Source organism: Agelaius tricolor, unplaced genomic scaffold (assembly GCF_023055355.1).
Source record: "Agelaius tricolor isolate 1412-34295 unplaced genomic scaffold, bAgeTri1.0.p SCAF_24, whole genome shotgun sequence".
NCBI classification, from domain to species: domain Eukaryota; kingdom Metazoa; phylum Chordata; class Aves; order Passeriformes; family Icteridae; genus Agelaius; species Agelaius tricolor.
In genome coordinates this window covers 8864336-8884850 of record NW_027269284.1, presented here as the reverse complement: position 1 = coordinate 8884850, position 20515 = coordinate 8864336, and the positions used below count along the sequence as shown (strand labels likewise).

At 40.3% G+C, this 20515-nt stretch overlaps 1 protein-coding gene across 2 annotated transcripts in view; it reads right to left on the bottom strand.

The window, feature by feature from the left end:
- Positions 1-20515, bottom strand: part of AFAP1 (actin filament associated protein 1) — a 111601-nt gene that overhangs the window by 5226 nt on the left and 85860 nt on the right. The window contains exons 9-17 of one of the 2 annotated variants that reach the window (XM_071447209.1): positions 17725-17874; positions 14240-14451; positions 12640-12785; positions 9102-9219; positions 7403-7660; positions 5542-5656; positions 4138-4302; positions 3375-3565; positions 2545-2706 (exon numbers count right to left, since the gene is read on the bottom strand). In XM_071447209.1, coding sequence (XP_071303310.1) covers positions 2545-2706; positions 3375-3565; positions 4138-4302; positions 5542-5656; positions 7403-7660; positions 9102-9219; positions 12640-12785; positions 14240-14451; positions 17725-17874 — 1517 coding nt within the window. The remainder of the gene's footprint in view (positions 1-2544; positions 2707-3374; positions 3566-4137; positions 4303-5541; positions 5657-7402; positions 7661-9101; positions 9220-12639; positions 12786-14239; positions 14452-17724; positions 17875-20515) is intronic. The other variant, XM_071447210.1, reaches the window with a different exon arrangement.

The following is a 20515-nucleotide window of genomic DNA, read 5'->3' as shown; positions in this document are numbered from 1 at the left end:
TACTAATTTCAGTTTTCTTGCTGCACATAACAATTTGGCTTTAGAAACTAATTTGATATTTAAATGAACATGTGAAATGTTTAAATAATTGCTGTACAGAAAGGATTTTTGAATCTTTTTACTTCTCTAGGACTACTGATGCAGAATATTATTTTCCGTATTATAATTGGAGTTTCCATTTCTAGCCAAGTACAGATTAGACAAAATTGCAATTAAAATGCCTTCTGGCTTCTTAAAAATATGCATAATTACTTTCTAAAAAAAAATAATTAAAGACACTTGTAAAAAAGTAAAGTTTAAAAATTCAAATGTATGTATGCGTATGTATGTGTAGATATAATGTGTGTCCTGCACAGCCAATCCCCAAATCGCTGCTCTTTCTTAACACTAGATCTGTCTTACTGCTTCTCTCTGTATCTCCTTCTAATGTTAGTGCATCTGAGAGGAGAAAGCTTCTGGTGGCAGAGTTTCCAAACTTGCTGTCCCAGCTGTGCAGGGCACAGAGGCACAGAGAGCAGCAGCTGCTGCCTGGTGAGCATGCTGTGACACGAGGCTGGCTGTGACACAATGCAAGGAAAAGGCCAAGAAGGGGGGCATTCAGTGCATTCAAATACACACCAGGGGTAAAAACCATATTCTGATATTTTGAACATTTATACAACTCCCTCATAGCATCGGGAGAGGTGCCAGCTGCTGGAGATGCTGGGATCAGTTTCACTCCCACAAACTGCACTGACATCCATGCCTGGAGAGCCAAGTCCTGCTCTGGGATACTCATGTGTGACACCCTTTCCTGACCACATCTACAAGGCCTGGGCTCACTAGCAGCTGCAAAAGGCCAAAAGAATTGAGAGCCAAATTCCACCCCCGCACACGTACAGCGACCCCTGAGTGTGGGGCGTGCTGCAGATGTGCACCTGATGGCAGCTGTGGCTGCCAATGGGCTGGGAACAGATTGGGTTGCACTATCTAATTCAGCAAAATTTCACTCTTAATATTTAGTGCATGAGGTTTTAGGGAAAAGCTATTCAAGCTGAATTGGATACTTTGAGTTATTTTTCCCAGCATGGGAAAAATATGCTTAGTTGCTCCATATCCTTTTCGATTAGACTAATCCTATATCCAAGATTCCTCTGCCAAAAAGCTTGACCAACTAATGGTGCCATCCAAAGCACACCAACACCAAACACAGCAGGGCTTTTCCTGTATGGTATGTGCTGAGCATAAAAAATGTACTCCAGGAAGGTATTCTTTACACCAAAAATGTTTAGGTTTTTATAATGCTCTGGTTTCTCCAGCTGTAACGATTAGATGTCTGGATTTAATGTGCCTGTCCAGCACAAATCCATGCTCCCATTTGCAAGCACTGTGCTCTGCTAGACCACACTCCCTGAGTATTGCTGAGCTGCCATCCACATCTAAGACAAAGTGTACAGTTAGAGATGATATCGTTATGGCACAAATTAGGCTATAATTGGAAAACACAGATAAGCTTTAGAGCATATAAATCCTTCCTCAGGTTTGAAACACAAGCTGCAGACTTCAAAGTTGATTAGAACTGAAACCTATTATGCTGAGTGTAATTATTCTTAGTTGGATTTAAATGAATCAGGCTAACTGGCAGGAAAAAGCAGTTGTGTCCACGCAAAGGGGGTAGAAGAAGAGTGAGAAAGCTGTCACAAATGGTGTATCAGGAAAAATAATTCTATTATAATAATGTAATAATAAAATAATTTTTTGAGATGCTTATTTTTCAGTATCTACTACACTTAGGTTCCAGGCTTATGCTCAGACACTGGAAATGTATATAATCAATGAATACGTGTAACAAAAGTCACTTGAAGAAATTGGAAATAGCTTTCATGAGTGTTTATGATTATTGCTGTTTATAATTACAACTGGCAGTGAACTACTAAATAAACAAAAGCTTGGGCCCAGCACTATTACTGCCACCCTTGGTTATGTGTTGCCCACATGTTTATGCTGCCAGCAAATTCCGCCCAGAAGAATGGTCATACAAATCCCATTTAAACGAAACCACAAAAATTAGAAAACTTTAACAATACAAGAGGACAGCAAATTTCAGCCTGGTACTTGCAAGACAAAATTGAAGTCATTCAACTTTTATTTTAAATGTACATTGAGCAGATACTTGCATAACAGATTGTCATTAATTATAATGTTCTTGCAGTGGCTGGAAAAGGTCAGATCCAATCTTGTGCCATTTCTAATCACTTACTGTAACAGTGCTCTTTTAACCACTTCTCTGCTACAGAGTAGTGGACACATGGACTGTCTACACCACAGACTACTTACTTTGCAAATCAAATCTAAAAAGCAACAGAGAAAAACATGGAATCAGAGTACAGTCAAATCTGTCTCCCAAACTTACTTACCAACTCTTCTGCAGAAGGTTCCCCAAATCAGCAGTATTTATGTAGTAATATGAATAATTTACATATTCTCTTCTTAAGGCTAAATAAGACTTTGTAAGAAAGTATGAAAAAGCACAGAAGAAGACAATTAAGACACCAGTGCTCACACCTTTGCTTTTCGAAGGACATGGCCTCGACATGGAGAGTTGTTTGTTGAGGGAGGTCTCTTCAGAGCTGCTGCACTGTTCACAGGGATGGAGCACTCAGTATCACTGGTATCACAGCTGGAGATGGGAGAGTTTTCCAACGTTCGGTGCTTGAAAATTGGAGACTAATAAAGAGTGAAAAGCCTATATTGAGTTTCCTCCAAGTAGTCACACGTGCAATACTTTCTACTTTATATTCAGAACTGCAGAACTCTTCTTTAAAGAAAGTATATTCATAATAATGATGAATAGATGAAAAGAAGATTAGAACAAAAGAAACAAAACAATGTACATGCATGTTCTGTGATGAAAATTGAAGTTTCTTTTCTGTTAAAGGACTATGGGTCTGATTAAACAACTATGGATAATCCAGAGGAATTGATGTATCCTTCTGATCTTTCTGTGATGGCTGCAGCCCTTGCAGAGTGTGACACAGCTGACAGGGGAACAGCACAAGCAGTTCTTCATCACTGCATGATGACTTGGTGCATTTAAATCTCCCTGGGCTGGAGCAATGTCTTGGTTCCTGCACTTATACAACCACTGGGGACAAAGTGTTGGCTTTTTGCACATTATCCTAACATATCCTGCCTGTGATTCCCATGTCTACCTGTCCCCTCCTGCTGCAGGAAATGCAAATAACACAGAAAGGCATTTAATTCTGCTCTTAATTTCTCAGTCTTAAAAAACCATTATCCAACTCTCAGTTCCTACTCATTTTTGCTGGAGCTGGGAAGGCTGAGCACTCCCAGCCCATGGTGCTGGGATTTGCATGTTCAATGGCTTTGCATACCTGTGGACTTGATGTTCCTGATTTGGGCTCAATAGCCAAGCCCAGTGTGATGCCACCAGCCAAGGCTTTCTTAAGGCTCTCCTTCACCTCAGTCAGTTCCAGCTCCAGATTTACACGTTCAGCCTCCTTCTGCTTACATTCCTCTTCCAGCTTCTTTAACTTGTCTTCAAGAATCACTTGGGTCTTCCTGCCTGCCATTCACAGCAATTTTATTATTTCAGTAATAATAATGTTAAAGTGACACTTGGAGAAATTATTTTCTTTCTAAAAAGTAAGGAAACAAGCTCTCTACATATCAGTGACATGAAAAAAATAATTAGGTTCTTTACATAAAACACTTTTCTAATGTAAAAATGTTTAGTAGCATAAATCAAATGCCTTCTATCAAGTGACATTCTTAGATATCTTAGTCTGGTTTCCAATCAGTATTGTTTTATTTTTCTGTATCATGAAAATATAATTAGCTAGTGACAAAAAAATTATTCCCATGTTCCTCTTATCTGAAGTTCTCACCAGAGTAATTCCTTAGGTATGTGTACAAATACACATGCATGTATAAAAATAAGGATGTACACTTACACATATGTATTTTTATCTTATACATTTTGTATCTATATAGAAAGCAAATACAGACATTACAGAGCATTACTCAGCATTGAAACCTAACTTTGTTTAGGGTGACATTCAGCACGGAATACAAAGGTGTTTGGATAGCTAAGCCTAATTCTCAGGTGAGAATTCAGCCCAAAAAAGCACCTCCTACCAGCATTGACTTCAATGGCAGCACGCAGATCTTTCCTTTCTTTCCGGAGCTGGGCCAGCCTGTTCCGAAGGGCTTCTTTTTTCTTCAGCAGCTCCTCCTCTTTGCTTTGTAACTTCTTTGCATCTGCCTCCACACGGTTCTTGCCATATTTGTACTGCTCTGCATCTGCATGTATCAGATTGTAGTTAATTAGGGTTTAAATTAACAGCACAACCCTGAACTGGTCCCTGAGACTAAACATGACATGAAGCATGTCACGGCTCCCCACGGCAGGGGTGCTGCAACTGGATGATCCTCAAGGCTCCCTTCCAACCCAAACCATTCTATAATTCTATGGCTTGAGGAAAAGGTTTGGCCTTCCTCTTCCACTGGCTCTTTCTCAAGGTCCATGATTTCTGCCAAGTTCTGCAGCACAGCTACAACAGTGATCTGGGATAGAGTTTGTTCTTTATATTTACATGAGGAAAATGAGAAATACCAGTTACTTTATAGCACACTGGTTTTGAAAAATGGTCTTGCCTTTCTCTGTAGCTCAGAAGATGGAAAGGAGGCTCCTCTCTAGCTAAGAACCCTTCGTTTCTAATTGAAAGGGTCAGAGGAAAAACCACCTGCTTGGCCTTTTGCCTGACTTTTATTCCTACTTCAAGTGCACATCTTTTCTCACCTTACATAAGAGAATACAAAGATGTTCACAGTTCTTTGTTCACAGCTTTCTTTTTCTTTTTTAATTTCCCATACAAATGCTTTCATTTTGTGGCTCATATATTTGTGGTCTGATTGATATCACAGCTCCCTCTATAGCTCTGCTCCAGTTGCAGACTAAAAGAAGATAGGTCAGCTAAGAGATCACTTTGTCTGTCACATATCTGAAGGCACACTCTATGATAGGAAATCATTCCTGACAAAGAATTGTTAGGCCAGTTTTAGTCAGTTAGAAGCTATTTACTTTTGTCCGAAAGTCCAACACCAATTTCTCTTGTTGCCATTAAATCCATGGCTTCTTAAATAAGACTTCATTAGTAAGTCCACTTAAGAGCAACACAGTGTTCTTACATCTATACCAGCTCCTCATCCTCCTTTTCCAACAGGAAGAAAGAATTCCTCTCTGCTGCAAATGAGGAATCATTATCCTTCCTTTTTTCCCTGCTGTCCTCATGACTTTGCAGCAGCCACAGGTCCACATTTCATATTTATCATTCTCCCAATATGACAGGCACCCTTTTCTTGTGTGGCGTGGCTGGAATTAAGTCACCAAAGTATGTCCTGTTCAGTCTTGGCATCTCCTCCTCCTCAGCCTCTCAGCTCACAAAACCACACTGGTTCTGTACCTTGCCTGCTAAGAGGAGAGCCCTTCTTGGGACCCTCCTGACTGCCCAGTGAGCAGCAGTGAGGACAGACACTTACTGGATGCCGTGCGCTTCACACACGAAGCCGTCTCGGATTTCTTGGGCTGGCTGTTTAAAGTCCTCGCTTTTGCAGTGATCCCATTAGCAGTCACAGGAGGCTTCTTGCCTTTAAACTGTTTGAAAACAAAAGTACAAATGGGCTCCAGCTATTCCCGTGCCGCTGGCCATTACTTTCACCCTTTCATCAAGGGCAGAGCTTGACAGAAAGGTGCTTGCTACATCAGAGAGCCTTAATAGAGCACATTGATTGAGCTGGAGACGGCGCTTCCTCCAGAGATGCCTCTGGGAGCTGCCTGCTCAGCTGGAGCCACGCCAGCAATCACAGGATAACAAAGGATGAACTCCCTGTTTCTGGTGGCATCATGGTTTCCAAGGCATTTAGAACCCTGGCATTTACAGTATTAAGAAAGCCACTGCAAGGCAGAAAAAAAAAGTACCTTTGAAAAATTTTTTACAGTAAAGACTTAAAACACAAGTTTTTCAGAGTTAATTTCACACAGTAAAACCTACTAGGGTTTGCCACACAAAAAATTCAACATTATTTCTTATTTACTATATGACCTTGCCATCCTTGTGGATTTTTTTTTGAAACAATATGATTATTACATGTTTTTAAGTGATAGGAGTTAAGATATCATTTTCCCCTTATACAACTTCTAGCTACTACTTAAAAGCTTTTCTTACTTAAAGAAACCCTCTCATAATGGCCAGACAGGCTCACAAGATTACCAGGAACAGAGCATCTCATGTTAAAGGGATTTCCATTTAGAGGACTCACAGAAATGAACTGAACTCTGGAGAGATAGCCCTGTCCTGACTACTCATAGTGTCTCCCTGGAGGATGCTCCAGCCAAGCAAAGGGCACATGTGTGCCATGCTCTGTTTGTGAGGACTGAATTGGGAGTGCACACAGAAGCTTGCTGCTGCAGTAATTTATTGCTCATGTCCACCTCCAATTCTGCAACTTCACTGGATTCCAATATTCCAATATGAAGTTTTTTAAGGGTTAAGTGAGTTAACACACAGTATGATAAGTACCTTATACAAGGGAAACATTTATCTTAACTGTTCCATGTCAGATTAGATTGAAAACCACTCATCACTGTGATACATTCACACTGTGATACATTGGTTTAAGCCAATGGCCACCTTTCAGAGACCAGCTAAGGGCTGTGAGCAAGGCTTGCTCTGCTCCCCTGCTGGGTTGTGCCCATCTGCTACAAGGCTGAGCTCACAGGACTTCATTTGCTCTGTAGGTTCATGTTTGACGTACAAAAGCCTGCAGCCACCCTCAGAAAGCAGCAGAGACAAAGGCTTTTTTTTTTATGGGGAAGAAAATAACAGGCAGTAATAAAAAGATGGTGTATATGAATATATACAACATAATTTACTGAATATATAACATCAAGTTATGATATACATGCATATTCACAAAATATTTAACCATAGTATACATGATATATAGATCAGTACAATTCTAAAGAGCCAAATTTGCTGTCACAGTCAGGTCACATGTCACCTATCTTTTTTGGTTTTTTTTTTCTAAGACATCTCTGCCTGAGGAGCCAAAAGGTAGCTAGACATGCATTCAGGTTAAGTGTAGAAGGTCACATTGATTTTTTCCTTATTATTCACCATCTGTAAATCATCAAGAACATGCTGGCAAAGCCTTTCCCAAGTACCACTACTTCCACATTGGAATTTACACCTTTGCAAATCTGCTTCATTTGCAGTGGGCTCATAACTAAACTCCAGGCACTTCAGTGCTAACACTAAGGGACTCTTAAGAGTCCCTTCAGATAACAACCAGATAAACAGAACAAATAAAAAGCTTTGTTAAGTATTAAACAGTACAGTACCTGTGAGCCAGATCCCCTCCCCACAGCAGAGGTATTAGTGACAGACTGAGCAGAAGACAGATTGGATGAGACAGGGTGTTTGTAATGGTTAGAGGAGAGTTTGTCAGCAGATAACCTATTGGCTTTCCTGTCAGCTGGCGGATAGCGCGCAAAGATTTTTGGAGACGGCAAGTTATCGTACAGGCCTGCGTTATCATAAAGCATTTCTTCTCCAATGTTCCTGCTACGAGAAGAAGGAAAGCCATCTTCTGGTTCCCACTGCAACACATACACCTCAGCAGTTAGTGAACAATGCACCATGCAGAACCTCCTAAGTGAAATTAAAACATTAGTGATGCTTTGGACTCCAGCAAGCCCTCAGTGCTTAGCGAGCATACACCCTTACTACTGACACTATTTAGAAAGTGGGGGGAGGACATTGTGTGGAAAGCAAGCATTGCATTCCATGGCTCACAGCCTCAGCCCTGAGTGCAAGCAAACCTAGCACCCTGACTATGCCTTCAGCACCCAGGGGGCAGGGGCAGACTGTGTTAGCAGGGGGATGCTCAGGTTTACACAGATGAGTCCACGGGATTACATCTGGTCCTTGACTTGTTAAAAGTAATACAGCCTAGCAGCTATCAGAAGCCAAGTTTTTTCTAGCTTGTTTTTTTAATTTCTTCAGGCTACATGTCTTTCCCATGAATATCAGCTGCTGGTATGCTAGCACATTTTATTTGATGGAGATTTATTATTCTGAGCTACAAGAACTAAAATAGTTCCTTTTTTTGTTAATTTTTAGAAAAATGGAAATCTCAACAACAGTACTCCAGGATTCATCTGATTAACCTTAAAAGAAACCAACCTGACTGCTAAATAACCTTCATTAACCCGTCCTGGCCATGGCAGTACACTACTCAAACAAAGGCATGAGCACATCCAAGAACTACTCAAAGACTGCTCCCCACACAAGTGATCATGCACTGTTCCCAAGAGGGGATTTCTAACATCTTTTGGATAGTACTGACATATTGGAGGACTGAATGTCCAGTTAATTTCACACTCTGAAACTATTAATTTCTCTTGAGTTCGCCCTTAGTGGGGCCCCAATTCAACAGCCCAAATTAAGAGCTGACATAGGCTGTAGCTTCCCTGCAAACCTTCAACCTTCCTGAGGACCCCATATTGCTATTGGTGAGCATCCACTAGATGTTAAATCCTCTTACACATCTGCCTATGATCAGCTCTGCAATTTATGAAGATGGAAGTGACCACTGTGGTTCTCCTTTGGGACAAGCAGCACCTGCAATCCTCAGGAATGCAGCCACAGAGACTGAGAAGTGTTTGGGTGTTGGTGTTTTTTTTCAACAGACATCAAAACGTGCCTGGTGTAACTGAGTCCTTAATTTTGCCCTTTCCATTCTGATCTAAAAAAATACCTCCTCAAGTGAGTATTATATTTAAGGGCTTGGCAACAAATCATCAACAGGCAACTGCTTTCTAAATGCACATTGGCTCACAAGCAGGTTAATGTAAACAATATGTCCCATGCCCTTATATTCTATATAGGTGTGAGAGGAGTCTGCAACCCCCAATCAAAAAAAACCATGAGTTCATCTGGAAACTGCCCAGTGAGGATCTTTAGATAATACAATTTTCAGATGTCCACATGGCAATGAACACATGCAAAGCATTTGCTGTGTGCAGGCTGAGCTCTTACCGATCCGTTGATGCAGGGAACATCGTCGTAATGGAGCGCCATCCCGCTGGGGCAGGCGTAGCCGTTGGCAGCGCTCCCCCGGTATGGGCTCGTGGATATCACCCGCCTGTTCATGAAGCTGAACAATGCAAAGAGAAAATAATAAGAACCAGCACTCAAAGCTAAGCCTAAGTGATGATACAGTGGTAAATTCCCTGTGCCTGATTGTGCAGCCTGGAAGCACGCAGCTTCTCACTTTCCACAGGGTGGTTTTTTCTTTCTTCGCTACTCACATGTTGCTGCTACAGCCAGCAACACAACATATGTTCCTGTTCTCCATTCTTGCAGTGGGGATATGGCTGTGTGAAGGCCAGGAGGGCAACAGCTGTAATTGCTCAGTGGCATGTTTACATAGGAACCTGCTGGTCTCTGTTACACACCAGCCTGACAGGGTCCCAGAAATGTTCCCTTGTTGTCTGCACTGGGGAGAAGCAGGTGTTTCTGTGTGCATGCATGCCCAAGGGGCTGCAAACTTAGGAAATAAGAGAACTAAGAATAAAATCCAGCAAAAATTCAAAAAAACCCCACATAATTTCGATGAAATCCAAGTTACCATATCTATAAAAATTTCCTGAATAATTACTTCCTCAAAACCTGGGAATTCTTCTTTTCTGTATCAGGACTTTTGGCTGGCTATGGCACTATGCTCCCCAACCTTCCATGGGTAATTTTACATGCAAATACTCTATATGTTCGTTCTTGATCTGTTACACATGGTGGACCTGATCCTCTGGAAACTTCAAAAGGGATATACATTTATATAATATATTTTAATTTTTTCCCCTTAGCCTATTCCAATCAACACTGTTGCTTAATAATGACTCCAAGGGTGAGTCTTCCTTTGTAGCAACTGCTGGAATTGAATAAGGTATAGAGTGAGATCCAAAATAATTCCGTTCCTACAGTTTCAGGTGTACATAAATGGGAAAACAATGTTTTCCATCCCAAACAATGGAACTATTCAGAGTCTGTGCTGACATTCATAAAATATGATAAAGCACTGCTAAAGCAGAGAGGGTCTTCTGTGGTGCTGGCAGGAGCTCAGGAATGCTGTGGTTTCAACAGTTGCTTTCTTTTGGCTCTGGAATAACATGGAGTCCATTGAGTTTCTCATTCAGAGGGAGAACTGGGGCTCACCTGAGCCACGGGAACCCTGGGCTCACAGGGAGGAGGGATGAACCTGCCCAGCTCCATGTGAACCCTTCAGGGCAGTGTGGGGATGGAAAAAACATTAGACAGAAGCTTTTCTTACTTCAAGCAAACTGACAGCAAAAAGCCCAGGAAAAGCCCATGATAAAAATGTTTTTAACCTTATCATAACTCATGCCTTGTTAGACATTATTAGAGGGCTGCATTTGTTTACTGTTCTTGAGGAAGAGCATTACACAAATGTTTCTGGTTGGTGTGAAGAATTGAGTTTGGAGTTGTTGCTCTATTTCTTTCTAGTTAAGAGGCTTCAATTACAGCAATATACAATAACCATGTCTGAAAACTGGGATATTCATTAGTGGCATCTGATGCACTTGTAGGAACTATTTCCACCACCAAAGGAAGGCAGGATTTATCTCAGTAATTGCAAACAATTCATAATCATTATTTCAATAATCCTCATTAATCATGTTTTCAGGTGCGTCCATGCAAGTTAATTGTATTCAGAAACTGCTAGAAGGAAAATGGAGAAATTTGCCTGGAAGCAAGTTTCCTTAGCTTTTCCTCCATACCTAATGACTTAGGTGAAGGAAATTGATGGGACTGTTAATGAGGAGCTGATAGTTTTGCAAAGCATCAGTCTTAATAAGTGAATAACCAATAATCTAAAGTGACTGAGTGATAAACTAAGCTTTAATGATAACTTCCTTTAATTTGGAATACTGATATTCATTCTATAAAGGGCAAATGTAGTAGTTCATTAACATTTAAGTACCATTGTAATTTCTCCTCATTTTCTAGCCGTAGTTGAAAATCAGCAGACAGCTACTCTATTGCTTATCAGCAAGCCCTCACAGGCTCTTTAAGACACCCAATGAATTTTAATTAATTCTTAAAAGGGAAATTCTGCTATTTTGCAAGTTGTTTGACATTGCTTTCTAACATGTGGTCTACTTGCATATGTTTTTTCACTTGGCTCCAATTAGTACCACATTTGTACAGAAAAGGAAAGCCATGCAGAATTCAGGGGGAAAAGGTTACCGTTCTATTTCTCTTAAATGTGGTTATTGCTAGATGCTGACTGAAGCAAAAATACATGTCAACACAGGAGAAACTTTTTGGGCCCTATTAACTTCTAAACAAATATTAACGTAAGTCTGAATGCTAAAAGCATTTTAATTCTATCAAAATTATTCTGTTTTCACAAAACTGGGCTTGTGTTAACACTGAGTCACTTTGATTTCCATCAGAAACTGGACTCTCATTGAAGCTGGGCATTTTCCCTTGTTAAATTCTCTTGGAAGCTTGCTAATGGCAATAGGATCATCTTTTGGAAAACTCCAAAACTTTTTTCCTTTTTTTTCCCCCCTTCATTTTCTATCTGTTCAAAGTCATGATGGGCAGATGGGGTGTGATTCTCTAATGTATTAAGTCACACAAATTCCAAATTAGTCTGGGGTGTGTCATCTTGCAGTAGGATGAGGGATGATGCCTTTGCCAGCTGTCTTCTCAGGCCACCCACTTCCTGACCACAGGGAACAACTCCAGCAGGGCATCCCCCTGTCCCCACTGTTTCTTCACTCCTGTTTATAAAAACCTCATCTAGCCAAGGAAAAAAGATGGGTTTTCCCATCAAGGACTGCTTTAGTGCCTCAAATGATTTGAACATGTAAATCACTGTATCTGCTAAGTATGCATTTCTCCTTTTAGCATAGGATCAGTAATGGTGAATTCACTCTATTGATTTGCAATTTAAACAGTTTCCATGCTGCACTCTCTAGGCACTTTCTCAATTTCCACCTCCTATACTGAACCCCAGAAATTAATTGAACTGGGTGGATTTGATAAAGTTTTTAATTAATCAGAAAGAACTTGAAAAGGAAACACTGATTATGTGACTGTCCAAGAATTAAATTTGCTGTATACTGTGAGTGTGCAGCATATATTGATCAATAATATGCTGTATATTTCCCTGTATGTACAGCAAATACAGCCAATAAATGTGAATTACGTAGCTGCATATTTCAGAATATTTGTTCTCTTTCAGGAACAGCTCTAAGACTTTAGGTAAAACAGAAGATTAAAATATAGCATTTGATAAGGGGACCTACTGAAAAAAAATCAGTAAAGATTTGAGTAAAGTTGCATACCACCTTGCATCTTTTACAGAACTTAGCAGGATTCCAACAGAATAATCATAAACACATCTAACATGCTGCAATGCTGAGCCACTTCAGGATTCAATATGTGCAAGGGGGGAGGTGGATTCTGATAAGCTGTGCTGGCAGTGGAGCTGACACACGGCGGTGCATGCCCAGAGCCCTGGGAGCAGCACTGGGAACGCCCTCACCAGAAGGTTTGCTTGGCAGCCTGGATCACGCTTGCCGTCATTTCCACGTCGATGTAGTCGTAGTGCAGAGCTCCAGGGTCTGTTGAAGACCCCGTTTCTGCCAGCAGAATTCCAATCCATCTGCCCATGTCTTCTGAGGAGGAGGCCTGTGAGGAGAGGGCAAGAACACAGGTCAGGTCTTGGCTCTGCCACTGGGCTGAGCATGATTGCAAAATGCACATTCTTCTCGGCTGACAAATTGCTACCACATGGTATGAGAGGCTCTGGTTTCATTCTGCTGAACTCTTAAAAACCCCAGGATTTCATATTAAATCTGCTTTGCTAGAAGGAGGGCACTTTAACTAAGCTATGTGCTCATCATTTATGATGTAATACAAAGTGGGCAATCCACTAAAAAGACGAAAAAATAATCATTTAAGGCCAGTGGATTTAGATTCAAGTAATGCTTATTTTAGACTTCAGAATACTGAAAGCTTTAACATAATTATTTTCTTATGTTAGGCTGGAGGATTTTTGGACAGCAAGACTCCTGAGAAGAAAGTGTTACTGTTAAACAGAAACAAAAGGGAAGAGGGAACAAAATAGTGAAGAGATTTTAATGTTACTTTTTGAAAAATTTTGCTACATTTGTCTAAATGATAGCATTCATCTTCCTGATAACACAAGTAAAAGCATTAATACTATTAAAATAATTGAAGTTTTTTTTATATTTTGCTTCAAGTCACCAATTCAGAAGTTAAACACTAGCAAAACAAATATTGGATAGAAGTAGCAGGGGAAAGGCAACAATTTTTCCTTAACAAATATAGTGGTTTCTAAATTTCTTATTTTTACGTATTTCATTGCTTTTCACAGTTCCTTGAGCTGTTTTCTATTTTCAAATTCTCTGAACTGCTGTCATATAACAGGCCTGGTTGCAAGGACAGGAGACTTGATGTGTAGTCAGAAACCCAAAGTAGTCAAAGTCCCTGTCCTGCCACGAAAGTAGAAGGTTGCCTCCTGCTCATTATACTTGGCTTTAAATGTCTTCTTATTTTAGGTTTTACAAGATGATGAATAAAGCCCCTATAGAAAGCCTGACCCACCTAACACAGACAAAGGTGTGTATATGTGAGGAGAGTCAGGAGATACCCCAGGCTGATGGCACACTGCATTTTCTGAAATGCATAACTGTATTAATACAGACACAGACTAAACAAAAGGAGTTCCCATAAATAGCAACAAATGAAAGTTAGGAGTTTTAGAGCTCTCATCAACAGTGATCCATTATTTAATTATTGCTAAGTTATTTACCCTAAGTAATTATAATCCTGATATAAAAGTATGCCTAGAGAAGGAGCGGGGATAATCTAGCACCAGGTCAAGGGGAGGTCAGTGCAGAAAAAAGTATTTTACTGAGAAGATTTCTGAACTACATTTAATCTCAGTTCTTTCTTTGTCTGCATCATTTACTACTTCTTTCCTCCTTCCAACATTTATAGTTCAGCTTTGTAATAGTATTATTCTGAAGATTTTTTTTTTTAATGGGCAAACACAGTCTGTATGAAAGTGCCTCTCTGATTCACCTTGTGGGAGCTGCTAAAAGTCACAGCCACTGTACCTCAAGCACAGCAACCTCCTGCCCGTTCCGCAGCAGGCGGAAGGTCAGGGGATGCTTCGAATCCAGCCCCAGGATGACTTCACAGCCACGGAGTGGGATGGAAACAATGTGTGTCTTCAGGTCTGTCCTGTCCTTGTGGAAAATGAGTTTATTGTCCTTCACTCTGCACCAGCGCTCGCGCCAGCGGTTATTAGAGAGCACGTTGAGATATCCTGCAATAAAATGAAATGTGAGATATTTTACTCCTCGCTTTTTCTGAAAAGGAGGAAAAAAAGAAACTCACTTCTCAATGTAATGCTAGCCTTTAAGTAACTTGTTCCTCTTCTAATAGAAAGTCCAGATGGATTTTAGGAAGACAAGTAAATGACCCTGCCCCACTTCTTTTAATGAAAACTCTCACTGTGCCAATAACCAAGAAAAAGCATATAAATATGTGATCCAAATGGCTGTTCTGTGTCAGTGCCTGCAGCAGCTGCACGTGTAGGAGCACACAGGTCCCCAGGACTTCAGTAAGAACAGGAGAGGGACACTTATGAAAGGAGTAACATACACAGCCAATGTGCTCACTCTGCCTCTCCGTGGGTAATGACTTTGGTAACTGTGTCTGACCAACTTTTTCTGGGAAAATCACAGCTCATATTATGTAAGTATGTATTGAGCTACCTTGTGTAACATCCAAAAGCAGTGTTTAAATGACCTAGGAAGTGTTGATGCTCTATGTTCTAATTACATTTAGAAAGAAGAATGCACATCTGGATTGCCGCACTTGCAAACCAGAACTTAAAAGATTGTTACCTTTACAAATAGAAATAAAATTCATGTTGATTTAAAATTCAGGAAGTAATTATGATACAGAATCCTTACATATTAAAATGCATTAAAAATTTTCTTTTAAAACCACCCAGTTTTCTTACCATGCTCTATATCAATATAGTGGCATATAATATCATTAAACAGGCAGAGTTTTGTGGTTTTCCTTCTCTGTGCCATAGCAACAATCATTCCAGACTCAAACCTTACAATCAAAGCAATGCCCTTTTTTCCTGCCTTACTAGAGTTTGGAAATAGGAAAAAAAAAAAAAAAAAACAAACAAACAAAAAAAAAAAAACCAAAACAAAACAAAAAAAAACCAAAAAAAACCCAAAAACCTTTTACTTTTGCTTCCACATTACAAATGGTACATGAATTCAGCATGTTGCTGCTTCCAAACAGGCTAGGAGGAAGGAAATAAATGATATCTTGCAAAAGCCAGAAGTGAGGTTAAAAAGCTGTCTTCTATCTCAGACATGATTTTCATTTAATCCTGTTGGAGAGCTCTCTCTTTGGTTTTCATTAAAACTATGACTTATTATTCATTTTTCTAGGTTTTCCTTCCAACATTATGGTTCCAATGTCAAAGTGTGATCCAACAGGATATAGCAGATCAGAATTGTGCACATCTTGGAAGGTGCTATAAAAAATGAGGATGTGCTTAATCCTCTGGTTTTGGCTCCTTGTGATAATCACACTCTTCAGCTCTCCTCCCTCCTCCTGTAACAAAACCCTGTATCACTGTGCATTACATTACAATCCCTAGAAATGAAAAAAACCTTCCCGTGCAAGCCAGATACAGCTTGTTTTGGAGTGAGAGTCCTTTTTTTTCAGACAGTTTTTCCCCTCTGCTCCCAGGGCACCTCTCAGAAAAGCTCCTGCAACACTTCCTGCTTCAGAGTTGAACTACACAGGATCCCACTTTCTACCCCCCGCATCTCTGCTTAAACCTTCACAAGCTGACATGACCAAAACGCCTTGAGTGTGCTCCCCTTTGTGGCATGAGCACTTCAGCTTAGTGCAGGCACTCCAGGAGCGGTGGTGTTGGAGGCAAGGCTCTGCCATGACTGCAAGTGCAGGTGGGTTTTAGTTTCTACACCAGCTGGGTGACACCTGCAGCCCTGCTGGGATTTTGCCTTTCTTCACAGGAGGCAGAGCCTTCTGAAGTGTAAAAACCTTCAACTATGGAGCAGCCTCCCAGAGGGCACTGAACTGAGCCAAACTGCTGGTGGTGAGAAACTCCCTCAAGCCAAGACTTCCTGCAATGACCAAAGCCTAGACTTTTATATATTTTCCTTTAAAATCTGCAAGTGGTGTTGAGTAGAGCCAAATGGAGGCAAATAGCAAAGGCTGAATCTGTATTTATGTCCATATCCAAACTAATGATAGAAATATGAAGAATTAGATTGTACAGCAGTGGTTAACTTCTCACATAATGCAGAATTATCAAGGGAGTATGAGAGCCCGGAAGTTTGAGTCCTTATGGAGGCCAGATGCCCTGGACAATGCATCTGGCTGGACACAGCTTTCCCCAGCTGCTCTTTTGGTCAATAAATCACATCTGTACTTAGCTGATGTATAGACACATGCACTTATTTAATCAAAGTTTGCTGATGTGAATGATGCCCAAAGTGTGGTTTGAAAGCCACCTGTAATTGATGAAGTTCTCTCTGGTGGTCCATGGAGCTACTGCCATCACCTTGGGCAGGCATCTAACACACTTCATGCCCCAATCAGTTTTCTGCCAGCTGCTCCCTAATCACAGACTTCTGGGTTTCCCTAAGTTTTTCCAGTCAATTAAAGGGTAAAATCCAAACTCAGAATCTGGTGCAACTGCTTCAAAGCTTTCCAAGGAAATTTGTCTTTTGAAGGGATTGGGTGAAGGGTGAGTTCAATCTTATTCATGTGTAAGTGTGACCTAATACTGGAGCACCAAAAGATAAACTGGAGAATGTAACTACACTGCATTGTTTTAAAAAAGCAGAGCTGTGAGGACATCAGCTAAGTGCACTGCATGATGTCTTAAATTGTGAGCAAATCTTAGCAGCTACAATACAAAACACAAGTATTTTCTGCATGCCCTTTTATACACTTCCCTGTGCACTACAGCTGTCATATGGAATGGTCAAAATTAAGAGTTAAAATAGCTTACTAGAAATTTGTTACTTCATTTTGTCCAATATGTACCACTTTAGGAACCCATAATTAAACTCAAATCATTTTGGTTGAGGCTAGTTGACTGCTGTCTGCTATTTCATAAAACCTTAACCACAATCTACTATAAAAGACCTGATCACTTTCCAAGAACCTTCTTCTACTTTGTAGCCTCAATTTATTTCACAGTTCAGCCTATATTCATTTTATAACCATCTGTTTGAGAACAGCACTTGTTTCTTTATGCTTCTTTTTCACAATTTTCTCCCTCCTCTTCCTCACTTCTGCAAAGAGCAGTGATTCCTGAGCCTCTGTTACCGTTTTATTTAAAAAGTCAAATTATTTCAGTCTCTTTGCAAATGACAAACTCCTGATTACTCCTCTTGCAGTCTGGGTGCATCCTTCCAATGATGGGGAAGAATTACTGCAGTAAAAGCAATCTTAGAGAAATTCCTAGGCTAGAATGCTATAAAATTTTAATAGCAATGTGCATTTAAGACTCAAGGAAAAAACCACTTACCACATGTTGGAACATCTTCTTCAGCTGATGAGGTCTGTTCATCTGTCGATGGCTTTTTCTTTCCTAAACCAATGATCTTTGTTATTTTTTTCCCTGTTACTTTAGTCACAGTGCCCTTGGCTTCCGTTTTCGAACTTTTTTTCCTCTTCACTATTAAGAAAGCAGAAGTGTGTATTTAGTAGTGTGTGTACCCCAACCAACAGAGAGAACCTGAATAAAAACAGAAGTTCAGACAAAAATATCCTATGCAAGACATAAGGAAGAGCAAAAACAAACAACTGTACAAAAGTTGCAGATTTCAATGAGACAAACACTAGATTACCCAATAACCTCTGTGTGATAAGAATCATGGCATTCTGAAGGATAATACAAACAAAAATCAATCTTCCAACTTTATTTAATCTAATCAAGCTTCAAGTCTCTTTCCACAGCAGTCATCACCTAATTTAGGAGTATGACTGAAGTACCTGTATATAAATTTAGATCATATACACAGCAATAAAAATCCAGTCATACACTTCTTCAGTGTTTTCTTCAGTATTCCTAAGCATTTTTCTCAAAATACTTCAATAATTAAGTACACAAAAAAGACAGAATATGCTTGCTTAGCAAAACGACTTTTTCTGTGTACAGTTAGGTTAAGAGATCTTATCACAATGGACATTTTAGAAAGACAAGATTTATGAACTAACTGATAAGAAATCAGTGGGATCAGTATGAACATTCAATAGCTATAGTTGGCCAGTTTTGTGACCATTGGAAAGAAAAAGCTGTGCTGAAAAGAGGTATTTTGCTAACATCCAGTCTATGCTTCCACTAACTTCATTTGATAGTAGGAATATTACCACTCTGAGAACTGAAGCAGGTTCAGCTGCTGAATGAAATATGGCAAGAACTATGGATAAGGTGTTTAGAAGTGCCTACCTGATTAAAATCCTAATTTTTTTTTTAAAGAAGAGTTTCTAAAACCAAACAGATTCAGAAAAAAAAAAACAAAAAAACAAAACAAGAATTTCTTTGCAAAAACAGAACAAACAAAATAAACTTCAAAAACTGCATTCAGTGGCTTAAACTGGATTCTGGCAAGAGAGCAAAAGTCTCTGCTAACTGACGGGGCATCAAAAATTCCATCAACTTGCCCTCATATGTGATTTCAATGAACAATTAATTTTAAATAGTTACTAATTGAGCTTCTCTATCTTTATCCCCAACATATCAATTACTTTTGCATTAGGGAACACTTAGTGGTTATGGACAAACTGAGTTTGTCCATAGTGGTTTGCACAAACTGAGGAAAAAATTGGACAAAATGTTCACATGAGAAATGAGTGCATGAACTGATGAGCTGGGAAGAAGAATGCACAGCAAATAGAGAAGCAGTTTGGGACTCACCATGGGATAATTTATCACTTAGTTTAATTGCTAGCAATCATGGAACGTTATTTAGAAATTGTATCTGTAGCCAAGACTGTACAAATCTGCCGGTGCTGAGGGGAAAGGCAGCTCTGCAAGTGCTGCCCCCCAGCCAACCCCAACACATCCAGGTCTCATTATCTGTTTCAAGGGAAGGGTGCTCACAACTTACACTGTTCTCTCTAAACATGCAATGGGCTTCCTCGTTGGAGGGAGGAAGGCCACCCATCCCATCAGCTCAGGAACCCCTGCCTGGGGGCACAGCACCTGCCCTCACACAGGTTTCCATCCCACACAGCAGCAGCCAAAAGCTGACTGAGGCTATTGAGGGGCAGATGAAAAGCACTGAAAGAAGCCAGAGACAGAAAACCTCATTTCTCTGAGACAGAAGCTAAAAGGAATCATTCCCACAGGCATGAACAGACAGTGGAATAAGCCCTTCTAGTGTTTGTTTTCCTGTCCTGTCTTCCCTTTACATTGCTGTTTTTTTCCCTGCAGAACTGAGAGGCAGCAGAAATAAGGCCTTCATGACTTAATCTTTTTGAGTCAAAGGATATACTAATTGCCCAATTGCCAGTGATTTTTTTTCACAAAAGCCTTTTATTCTCATTTCCTTCCCCACAGCAAAGCAAGCAGCTGGTTTAGAGCAGAGCAGGGCTGGTGGCTGGTGCCAGCTGGAGATGATCATTCACTGAAGCCTCCTTCCCATGTACTCCCTCAAACACTCCCTATCCATTTTACAAAGGCATAGCATAACTTCACCAAGCACACTTCAGTCTTCTTGCAGTCATTAATGCCCATAATTTCTCCTACTATGTGCTGAAAGTTCATTTTCAAAATACCAAATTTTGGTATTTTAAATGACCCTCCTTGAGGCATCTAAGCTGGGCTGCTTTTCCAGCTGCATCACCACACCTTCTGCAGGGTACCTGGGCCACCTGGTATTTCTGGACCTCGTGGCCAACACAGGTTTTGGGTCACAGATGATTCTCCACATGTTTCAGAGTTTTATGAAAGCTTAATAGAAGATTTTAAAATGTGAAAAAAAAAAAAAAAGCGAAAATGTACCACGGCTTTCAGGAAACCAGAAACCATGGCATTGTCCCATACTGTTCAGAGATCCAGGCAGGAGATAAGGGACAAGATCAAAAGGTGAGACAGCGTTGGCACCAAGGCCAGTATTGACACTGTGCTCTCTGCAGCTCATGTTACCCTTCACTAACAGCAGCAGGGAAATGCTTTATCTAACAGCAAGCTGAGGAAGGCACAGAATTTCTTCTGCTTTGTGGAGGAGGAAAGAGGATGGGGAAGAGAGCACAAGGGTTGAGTGTATTAGAAATAACTTGGCCAGAACTCCCTCTGGATTTGGGGTTTACCT